The sequence below is a fragment of the Cololabis saira genome, chromosome 2 (genome assembly GCF_033807715.1).
Source record: "Cololabis saira isolate AMF1-May2022 chromosome 2, fColSai1.1, whole genome shotgun sequence".
Lineage (NCBI taxonomy): Eukaryota > Metazoa > Chordata > Actinopteri > Beloniformes > Belonidae > Cololabis > Cololabis saira.
In genome coordinates, this window is record NC_084588.1 from 49,604,759 (window position 1) to 49,616,503 (window position 11,745).

General features: G+C 42.7%; 2 protein-coding genes across 4 annotated transcripts in view; one reads left to right on the forward strand and one right to left on the reverse strand.

The window, feature by feature from the left end:
- zgc:165481 (uncharacterized protein LOC100073327 homolog) overlaps nt 1-8,354 on the reverse strand; it is a 38,257-nt gene extending 29,903 nt beyond the window's left edge. The window contains exon 1 of the mRNA XM_061746846.1: nt 8,233-8,354. Coding sequence (XP_061602830.1) covers nt 8,233-8,296 — 64 coding nt within the window. The 5' untranslated portion in view covers nt 8,297-8,354. The remainder of the gene's footprint in view (nt 1-8,232) is intronic.
- cep89 (centrosomal protein 89) overlaps nt 1-11,745 on the forward strand; it is a 106,825-nt gene that overhangs the window by 87,545 nt on the left and 7,535 nt on the right. For all 3 annotated transcript variants that reach the window (XM_061746816.1, XM_061746824.1, XM_061746832.1), the window contains one exon: nt 8,482-8,630. In XM_061746816.1, coding sequence (XP_061602800.1) covers nt 8,482-8,630 — 149 coding nt within the window. The remainder of the gene's footprint in view (nt 1-8,481; nt 8,631-11,745) is intronic.

An 11,745-nucleotide genomic window follows, 5' to 3' on the forward strand; every position in this document is an offset into this window, starting at 1 on the left:
CCAAATGGTAGCATCTTGGGGTCACAAAGTCTCAACAACCATCAGGCGCTAACTACATGCCAACAGGCTGTTTGGGAGGCATGCACGGAAAAAACCTTTTCTCACTCACAATCATAAACGCAAACGCCTGGAGTTTGCTAAGCAGCACTTGGACTTCAACTGGGACCGTGTGCTTTGGTCAGATGAGACAAAGGTAGAGCTTTTTGGCAACAAACGCTCTAAGTGGGTCTGGCGTAACACAAAAGAGGAGTATGCAGAAAAGCACCTCATGTTTCCCACTGTGAAGTATGGGGGAGGATCTGTGATTCTGTGGGCCTGTTTCTCTTCCAAAGGGCCTGGGAACCTCCTTAGAGTGCATGGCATTATGAACGCTTTGAAATACCAGGACATTTTAAATCAAAATCTGGTGGCCTCTGCCCGAAAGCTGAAGATGGGTCGTCACCAGTGTTGGGGTAGTTACTCAAAAAAAGTAATCCATTACATATTACTAGTTACTTTTAAAAAAAGTAATCCCTTACACTACTTAGTTACTGGTTGCTGAAAGTAACTAGTTACATTACTAGTTACATTACTTTTGGATTACTCTGCAATATCACCTGAGCTGCACCATAACTCGATTGCCAATGAACAACATGTACAGGACTGTCTTAGAAAATTAGAATATTGTGATTTTCTGTAATGCAATTACAAAAACAAAAATGTCATACATTCTGGATTCATTACAAATCAACTGAAATATTGCAAGCCTTTTATTATTTTAATATTGCTGATCATGGCTTACAGTTTAAGAAAACTCAAATATCCTATCTCAAAAAATTTGAATATTCTGGGAATCTTAATGTTAAACTGTAAACCATAATCAGCAATATTAAAATAATAAAAGGCTTGCAATATTTCAGCTGATTTGTATGAATCCAGAATGGATGACATTTTAGTTTTTTTTAATTGCATAACAGAAAATAAAGAACTTTATCACAATATTCTAATTTTCTGAGACAGTCCTGTAGTTGCAACTTTATTACTGCAGTGCCCAGATCAGCACCAGAAGTCCCGTAAAATCCCGTAAAATCCCGTAAGATCACGTTAAAGGCTGATTTATGGTTCTGCGTTACACCAACGCAGAACTTATGGCGTAGGGTACGCGGCGACGCACACCGTACGGTGTGTGTCGCCGCGTACCCTACGCCGTAGGCACTGCGTCGATTTAATGCGGAACCATAAATCAGCCTCAAGTCAGACAAGTGTTGCAGCGCAACGTGTGAAGACGCATGAAAGGCAAGTTTGATTTTCTTTTCTGTTCTCCCGTTCTTCATGTAGCTGAAAAGCTTAAAGTAACTAAAGTAACATATTTTTTCTTGTCTTAGAGTAACTATAACGGGATTACCCAAATTGCAACTGTAACGCGTTACATCACTGCGTTACTGGCCAATGTAATCTCGTTACAGTAACGCGTTACTTTGTAACGCGTTACACCCAACACTGGTCGTCACTGGGTCTTTCAACAAGATAATGACTCTAAACATATGGGCAAATCTACACAGAAATGGCTCACCAGACACAGAATCAAGTTCCTCCCATGGCCGTCTCCGTCCCCAGACCTCAACCCCAGTGAAAACCTGTGGGGTGAGCTGAAGAGGAGAGTTCAGAGGAGAGGACCCAGGTCACTGGATGATATAGAGCAGGGGTCGGCAACCCGCGGCTCCTTAGCGCCGCCCTAGTGGCTCCTGGAGCTTTTTCAAAAATGTTTGACCTTTTTTTTCCTTTTTTTCGTCTTTTTTTTCCTTTTTTTCTTCACTTTTTTTCCTTTTTTCTTCTTTTTTTCTCGAAATTTTGACTTTTTTTCTTGACATTCTGATTTTTTTCTCGATATTTCAACTTTTTTCTTGAAATTTTGACTTTTTTCTCGACATTTCGACTTTTTTCTCGAGATTGTACTTCAACATTAATCTCCACATTTCGACTTTTTTGTCGAAATTCCTACTTTTCTTGACATTTCACATTTTTTCGCGACATTTCAACTTTTTTCTTGACATTTCAACTTTTCTCTCAACATTTCGACTTTTTTCACCAAATTTTGACTTTTTTCTCGACATTTACGCATTTTTTCTCAAAATTTCTACTTTCTTCTCGACATTTCTGCCTTTTTTCTCGACATTTCAACCTTTTTCTCAAAATTTTGACTTTTTTCATGAAATTTTGACTTTTTTCTCGACATTTCCGCCTTTTTTCTCGAAATTTTGACTTTTTTTCTTGACATTCTGATTTTTTTCTCGACATTTCGACTTTTTTCTCGAGATTGTACTTCAACATTAATCTCGACATTTCGACTTTTTTCTCGAAATTTCGACTTTTCTTGACATTTCACATTTTTTCGCGACATTTCAACTTTTTTCTGGACATTTCAACTTTTTTCTCAACATTTCGACTTTTTTCTCGAAATTTTGACTTTTTTTCTTGACATTCTGATTTTTTTCTCGACATTTCGACTTTTTTCTCGAGATTGTACTTCAACATTAATCTCGACATTTCGACTTTTTTGTTGAAATTTCGACTTTTCTTGACATTTCACATTTTTTCGCGACATTTCAACTTTTTTCTTGACATTTCAACTTTTTTCTCAACATTTCGACTTTTTTCACCAAATTTTTACTTTTTTCTCGACATTTACGCCTTTTTTCTCAAAATTTCTACTTTCTTCTCGACATTTCTGCCTTTTTTCTCGACATTTCAACCTTTTTCTCAAAATTTTGACTTTTTTCATGAAATTTTGACTTTTTTCTCGACATTTCCGCCTTTTTTCTCGAAATTTTGACTTTTTTCCCGACATTTCGACTTTTTTCTCAAAGTGCATAATGAAAATAAATCTCCCCCCAGTTCTAACTAATATAGAAACATGCAGCATGTGTTGCCTTCATTCTAAGGCTTATACAAGACTTTTCATTTTTTGCGGCTCCAGACATATTTGTTTTTTATGTTTTTGGTCCAATATGGCTCTTTCATTATGTTGGGTTGCCGACCCCTGATATAGAGAGACTGTGCAAAGAGGAATGGTCGAAGATCCCTCTTTCTGTATTCTCCCAGCTTGTGAAACAGTATAGGAGAAGATTAGATGCTGTTTTGTTGGAAAAGGGGGTTGTACGAAGTATTAACATCAGGGGTGCTAATAAATGTGGCACACATGATTTGATGTAAAACAATTATTGCTTAATGTGGGATTTTTTTCCTACTGAATAAATGCACTTGATTTAAAGGTTGGATTTTACTCTTTTTTTTCATTGTGGTCCTATTTTATTAAGAAAAAAACTGAATTTATTAGAAACTAAAGAACACATCTTAACCAGGGGTGCCAATAATTATGGAGGGCACTGTAGATGCCATAATAGGTCCCCTTTAATAAGCATTTGACTTTTATCCATAATGAATATGGATTATAACAAGATGGAGCTGTGTTTCAGCTCCACACCGACCGGCAGTCCCGGTAACCATCCCGGTCCAGCCGGGCTGCAGCCTCCACCGGTCATCAAAATGGAAATATAGTCAGTCCTTCTGAGACGTTTGGGGCCGCGGTGTGGGAGTCGGGTCATTTCAAGGGTCCTTTAGAAATATAAAATGAAAACCGTTTTAAAGCATCATTTAACTGCACATGGATGCAGCTATTATGCCGAGGTGCTGACAGTGATACAGGAGGAGCTAAATGCAGCAGTGCTCGTCCACTGGAACGGTCTATTCCTGTCGTATTTCTGTTGACGCTGCGTGGAGAAGGTCAGCAGCCCCGCGGCTGCAGCTGCGAGAGGCGATGGATGTATCGGCTTTGTGTCTCTCTCACTCCGGTTTGTTGTGAGGGCTAAATGTCACTGCTTCATCGGGCCGATGCCGCTGCCCTTCTGCCTCACGGTGGAGCTGCAGACATTTGGAGACTCGCAGCAGTAAACACCGGTATCATCCATTACTGGGAGCACTCGGGGGCGATGGGTCTCGTTCAGGGTTTAAGCTCTTAATTAGCCTTAATTAGGGCCCGAGCACTGACAGTGAGAAGGCCCTATTGTAGCTGTAGGAATTTTCCTTCTGACGAAATTAGGGCCTTTTTGCCCCTCTAAACGTGCCCCAAAAGTCACCAAATTTTGCACACAAGTCAGGCCTGGTGAAAAATTTGATATTTAATGGTTTGCATTAATGGGCGTGGCCTAATGGCTCCACAGCGCCCCCTAGAAAACTTTGTGCCTCAAGTCCCACAATACGGTTTGACGTACATGCACGAAAATCGGTACACACCTGTATCATGTCACAACTTAAAGAAAAGTCTCTTGGCGCCATGGCCGAAACTGAACAGGAAGTCAGGTGTTTCTGTTGCTGCTTTTTAGACTTTTCCTGGCCCTTTCAGATAAAACTGGATCTTATTTATCACTATTTATAACTATTATGAAGTTCTGTGTAGCATCATTGTACTTCTAAAACTTTTAATGTGTCTACATACATAATTGTATGTATATCGTGTTTTCTACAGTATGTATTTTTGAAGCATAAAGTACTTTCTTTGGGAAGTTTGTCCCTGATATTTTTCAGCTCTTCAACTATGAACGGAATGTTTGAGGATCAATGGGGCAATAAATAACTGCAGAATCTATGCCATTATGTAAAATTATTATTTTGTTGGATATAAATTTTGCACCAACCCAGGCCTGGTGAAAAATTTGATATTTAATGGTTTGCATTAATGGGCGTGGCCTAATGGCTCAACAGCGCCCCCTAGAAAACTTTGTTCCTCAAGCCCCACAATACGGTTTGACGTACATGCACGAAAATCAGTACACACCTGTATCATGTCACAACTAAAAGAAAAGTCTCTTGGAACCATGGACAATTTTTGCATTTTGCATTTTGGTGCAATTTATGCCATTCCTTCGCCCGTTTCTTCGCCTGAACCGTAACGTACACCCAGGTGTGTTATACATCAAAATGTGCGTCTCCATCCTGCGACAATGGGCATTACTTTTCTCTTTCAAAAGTGTTACCGTGGCGACGATAGACGCCAAAAAGCGTGCCCGCCCTTCATCTGATTGGTCCATATTTGATAGTTCCTACTTTCTGCCATAACTTTTGAATGGTTTGATATAGAGACTCGTGGGTGGTGTCATCAGACTCGGTATTGAGTACTTGACCTTCATTGGCCTGAATTAGCTCCGCCCCTTCATCTGATTGGTCGATATCTGATAGTTCCTACTTTCTGCCATAGCTTTTGAATGGTTTGATATAAAGTGTCATGGTTTCATCCACTAAATGTCCAGTTCTGAAGAATCTACATCAAGTCATACAAGCTTCCACTGCAGCCTGAACGTGCACAAGGGTGTGAGGGCCCGTTCATCGCTGCTTGCAGCTTTAATTGGCCTTGTGTCTGTTGTAGAACGAGACCAAACACAAGTCAGATGAATATTTTTAGTTCTGTCTGCAGTCGAGTCCCCCCCCGCTGAGATAAGGTTAGTGATCTGTTGTCTCTGTGCTCTCAAGCTTCTGTTAGGCTCATTTTGAAGGAGTTTTTATCTGGCCAGAGCTTTTTCTTCTTATTTCTGCAGACCTCGGAGTCTCACCCAGGAACATTTAGCTTCTACCTCACGTAGGGTCGCCAACTCCCTGAAAAATAAATAAGGGCCACCTCATCGTCAGGGCCGGCCGGCCCGGTTGCCTTCACCTTTCCTGGCCTGGTGAATTTTTTTAGCCCCTTTTTTTTGTGAGTGAAACGATTTTTTTAACTATTTGACTCGAACCTGAACTGAATTAGATGCATATTTTTGAATGCCATGAACACATGGAAAACAAATTATTATCCAGCAAATCACTTTAATACAAAATAACAAAATTAACTGAATAAAATAAGTATCTTTCTTAAACAGAAACCTGTCCTGCTTAACTTAAAATTGTATTAATTAATATAAAACAATAGAAAGAAAGTAGAACATCCATTCTGTAATGGTGCACATTTTTAGTGCAATAACAAAAGTGCAAACAGAAAGTCTGTAGAAAACACAATATTTGTGCCTCCAAGGCCATGACTGTAGCTACAGTTGGAGTAAAACGGAAAAAATAACTAAAAATAACTCAATATCTCAATGCCATTTTCCATTGGCATTTTATAACAATTTTTTTGACTCTCACAGTAATACGGGACAAAGTGCGTCCCTTTTCAGCTCAAAACGGGACGTACTTTAGTTTATAAATACGGGACGATTCCGTTTTTCAAGGGACGGTTGGCAACCCTAACCTTGCGAGCAATAACTTTTACTGGCTTAAAATGACGTAAAGTGATTTTAAAAGTGACTCCTGCATTGGTCCACTACATGCATATTCATACACAAATAAAAATGTGTATTCATCTTGTATATATCTTTCTTTTCCGTCAGTTCTTATTGAATTCTTGTGTTGTTTTCTGCATCCTGGTTGTTGCTTGCTAAACTCAAAGTTGAGTACTCTTTGTAAGAAGGGAGTTCATAAAAGCCAAGTCAGACACGTAATGAGGTACTTTAACTGCTCCATTCTCTGTCAAAACAAAGCAGCCTGTCACGCTTGGATCAGTTAGTGAGTCTTAAATGCAGCACATGGGTTGATTGAGTGAAAAACATGTTTCACCATCTTGTAACTGCAGAGAAATGTTGCACTGATCAGTACTGAGATGAGTTTACTGCATGAAACTACTGATCCTGGTCTGTAGCACCAGCAACATGCAGGATGTTTCTCTGCTCCAATACTCCTGATTCTATTAAACCGGTCGAGTCATCAGTTTCTCATCAGTCTGATAACAAACCCTTCATTTGAGCCTGATGTTTTGGAGGATAAAAACATTTAAAATTGATTTAAAAGGATTCAGAACCACCGTGCAAAAAGACAAAAACTGAGATGCAAATATCAATAAAACATCTGAGGTGTCAACTTCATCTGTCTACCTTAAACTGCTGCACATTTCACTTTTTTTTTTAATTGTATATATGTTAATAAGAGCTGTCATTTGCCTTTTTGCCTATTTACTGTACAGTGAGCCAAAATAACCAAGTGAAATTCCATGTCTTGTTTGACCTGACTCGGCCAAATAAACATGATTCTGATTCTGACATTTGTGACATAATGAAACCGAGTCACGATGACTGAAAAACGCAGTGAAAAATAGAGAAATAAAAAGATTTAACTTTTGTCTAATGTATAATTACATTCTCCACATAATTCGCAAAACAAACCGAGCTGTTTCATGGTCAAGGAAGTTTTATTTTCTCTTTTGATGCCCTTGCATTTCTGACATGCCTGCAGCAGGAACTCACAGAGGAACACACACACACACACACACACACACACACACACACACACACACACACACACACACACACACACACACACACACACACACACACACACACACACACACACACAGCAGAGCCGTTATCGAGGTGAGAGTCTACGTCACAGCCTTCAGTCTTCAGTCCTCCGCTGCTCCACTAATCCAACTACATTCATCACTGTGAACATCGTTGACCTTCCTAGATGTGACACAAATCCTGCAGCTCACTTGTTACCCATTAATGTGTTTATCTTGTCCTCACTGTGTCTCTCCGTGTCCAGTAGCCGGGAGCAGTCGTGTTTTATTACCACACCAGGGCAGTATTCTGCTCTGATGGTACAACTACCCGTTTAAAAAACTCTGTTTTTGAAAAGTACATCCTCATCCTCAATAGCATTGAGTTTGTTATCAGTGTTGGAATAAAAGAGAGAACATCCAGAGATGCAGAGAAGCCGCTGATTCACTGACCAATTATCACCTGAGGTGAAATAATAGTGAGTTTGTTTTTACGCTTCGCCGAGCAGAATGCATGATAAACTCCCGAACACACACATTCACGGGCTCGGCGACGGCTGGACGACACGGCGTCTGTCTCAGACTGCAGAACCAGACCAGCGAAGCAACAGAGCATCTCCTTCATCCTTCATCCTTCATCCTGCTGCGTGTGTTTCATCTTAAACCCTAAACCGTCTCCTCCTCGCTCTGTTTCTGCTTCTCATCCTGCAGCAGAGAAACTGTGGTGACTCTCTTCCACTTGTTTGAGTCTTGGTGCTAAAACACCAGCAGCAGCAGCACACACACACACACACACACACACACACACACACACACACACACACACACACACACACACACACACACACATGCAGGGAAAGTGCAGCAGCTCTGCAGAGCGGCGTGTTGCTGCTCACCTCGTCCCGGTGTGAGAGATTCCTCCTCCTCCTCCACTCCACTTGTCTCCGCTGTGTCCGTCATGTAGATCCAACTCCTTCATAGCAACACACATCTCATCCCTGTGTGTGTGTGTGCGTGTGTGTGTGTGTGTGTGTGTGTGTGTGTGTGTGTGTGTGTGTGTGTGTGTGTGTGTGTGTGTGTGTGTGTGTGTGTGTGCGTGTGTGTGTGTGTGTGTGTGTGTGTGGTGTGTGTGTGTGTGTCTGCAGGAGTACCGGAGCAAGGCTTCCAGCAGGCTGACGGAGCTGCAGGAGGCGCTGCAGGGCAGGGAGGCGTCGTACCGGAGGGAGATCCTCCACCTGCAGAGGCTGCTGGGAGAAAGACAGGAGGCTGAAGAAAAACTGCTGCAGTCCAGACGGTAGGAGGGGGGGAAGAGAGGGAGGAGAGAAAGAGGGAGGGAGATAATGCATGAATGAGAGGAGGAGGAGAGAGGAGAGATGCTTGGTACTGTTAATAGGAGGGAGGCAGGTTTTCATTCAACAAAACATCAACAGAATAAATCCTTTAGTCTCTTTTCTCCACAGTTGTTTAACATCTGTATTACAGTTACATACTTTATCCAGAAGAGAGATTTAAAAAAAAGAAGTCAAACATCCTTTAAGTATTAACATTAATGTGGTTCTTTATGACTAAACATGCTGAACCGGATAAAATTAAATGTGTGAAAGTGTCTGAACCCTTTAAAAATGTGTTGTAAATATGAAAACAATACATTATAATTACTTCTATTAATTCATACATACATAGTAGCACAACTAAATGCTGGGCGTTTGTTTTGTTGTCTTTTTGTTTGCCTTGATTTGTTTTGTTTTTGACTATATTTATATATACATATAATTGAGTATTATATCACTGTATTGAACAGTTATTAAAGTAGGGGTGTTTGGTTATGTGTGTTTTATAAGTAAGATTATTGAAACTCTTGTTATATGTAAGAATGTATGTAGATTCAGGGGTAGGACTGGATAAGTATTTACTTCAATCCTTTCCTTTTTTTTTTTCCTTTTTTTAACATGCATGTTCGAAATAAATTTTCAAATAAATAAATAAATAAAACCATCCAAACCAGACCAAGAAGACGCCCGTTAAGGGACTAAGATGCTGGTAATCCAGACACCTGAGAGCAGCGCAGAGCTGAAGCTCTGCAGCTCCTCACCTGCAGGTGTGTTTGCTGCACGTTTGGAGCTGCACTCCTCCTCTCCTGCACATCATGTTTCTATTGACTTTCCATTTTCAGAACACTTACAGTGATTCGATTTCCCACAATAACTGCTCTCCCATCCTTCCTGCATCCCTCGTTTCAGGACACGTCCATTGGCTTCGTTAGCACGAGTTTATAGATCTCAGACGGGGGCTGACAGACATTTGTACATATATATGTATGTGTGTGTATGTGTGTATGTATACATATATATATATATACACATTATATATATAAATGACCACCTGCATGTTATCTCCAGCTTTGCACCCGAGTGTCTCTCTCTTTAATTCTTAATTCCACATCTCAAACATCAACTGTTACAAAAGCTTTAGCAAAAGCTGCTGATATTTCTGTTTCTCGTGCCGTAAATTGAATTTTCCTTGCATAAATACAAATATACTATTGATTTATGTTTTATTTTTTTACCTTGTCTGCACACATATTAATGGTTAATACCATGCTGGTAAGAACCTAAGGCATATATATACTGTATGTGCATTGTTTAATATGTATACATATATTCGCCTACATACGTATACACATACAAACCTTTTTTTTTTTTTTGGGGGGGGGGGGGGGGGGGGGTGACATCCAAAAAAAACAGAACTGACACGAAACAGGCACGGAACCGGCAAAAACACGTGCAGCAACCGCCCCAAATCTCGAGATCCAATCACAGTCTGAGCTAAGCTACCGCTATCTAACCCCAAAAACTACAGAGCAAGCATGCAGGTGAACAAGCCAGTGTGTATGTCTATGTGTGTGTGCGTGTGTATGTATATGTCTGTGTGGCTGTGTGTATGTACAGTACGTGTATGCGTGTGTGTGTGTGCGCGTAAAAATCCTATCAAAGCTCCACCTGAAGTGTATCTATAGTGGGGGAGCCACCTGCGAGACCAGAGGCCGACACGGAAGAACCCGGAACCCAGGCCACCGGCAACCCCACAGAGGGGAGAAGCAGGAGGGAGGCAACCCACCGCCTGCCCCCCCCCCCCCCCGGCGGCGGCCGAGGGGGCCCGCGGGCGGGGCCCCCACGACACGGGAAGAGGCAGCAAGGGAACCCGCGGCGGCGGACCGCGACCCAGGCAATCCCCGGCCACCCGGTCCGGGCCGGACACGTGGCCAGGAGGCCCTCACCCTTCAGGCCAACGACCCCCACCCGGCAGGGGGCCAGCCTGCCCGGAGAGACAGAGCCGCCCTGGCCGCCGACGCGGGGAGGAGCACCCGCCCCCACGAAAGTGGCCTTCCAAGACCAGAGGGGCGCCCCGCCGCGGAGGCAGCGGGGGGGACCGGAGACGGGCCCGGAGAGAGGGAACCCCCCAACAGGGCGACTTGATTTATTTCTTTAGATAGTTGTTGAAACGGGTGCTGCAAACTTGTCCGGGCTGCAGCTCCAGAAACAGCTTCACCTCCCCGTCATTCCAGCGCCGGTTGTTTTTAGCTCCGTCTCCGGATGCTATCGGATGAAAGCAAGCTAATCAGATCGTTAGGAGTTCCTGTCCCGTCCGGGCCGAAGGGCATCGTGAAGACACATCACACACCGCCACACACACCGCCACACACACCGCCACACACACCCCCACACACACCCCCACACACACCGCCACACACACCGCCACACACACCGCCACACACACCCTCACACACACCGCCACACACACCCCCACACACACCGCCACACACACCCCCACACACACCGCCACACACACCCCCACACACACCGCCACACACACCGCCACACACACCCCCACACACACCGCCACACACACCGCCACACACACCCCCACACACACCCCCACACACACCGCCACACACACCGCCACACACACCGCCACACACACCGCCACACACACCCCCACACACACCCTCACACATCTTACACCAAAGGCTCTTAAAGAAGATATCTGATGCCCAAAATAAATAACTTTTATTACACGGGTCTGAGTTGTTTCCCTGGAAGTCTGAACTGCTCTCAAAAGAGGTTGTTATGGGATGCTGTTAGTGGTTTAGAGAAAACAGAGGACCTGAGGAGCAACTGGGGGTGAGATAAATCTCTCTCTGAGTCACTCTGTTTGTATCCCCCCGCGCTGCCACGGAAATATTTTTATTTTTCGCCCCATTTTCAAACTACCGGCCTCCTGAAGATCAGATCATATTATCTTCTGTTTAGCATCTTCTTGAAAATATATGGCACAGTTTCACGTTGGATCGATGGAGTTGATAAATACGTGAGAATCCGTTTACTTCAAGTTTAAAACCCTTTTTCTAC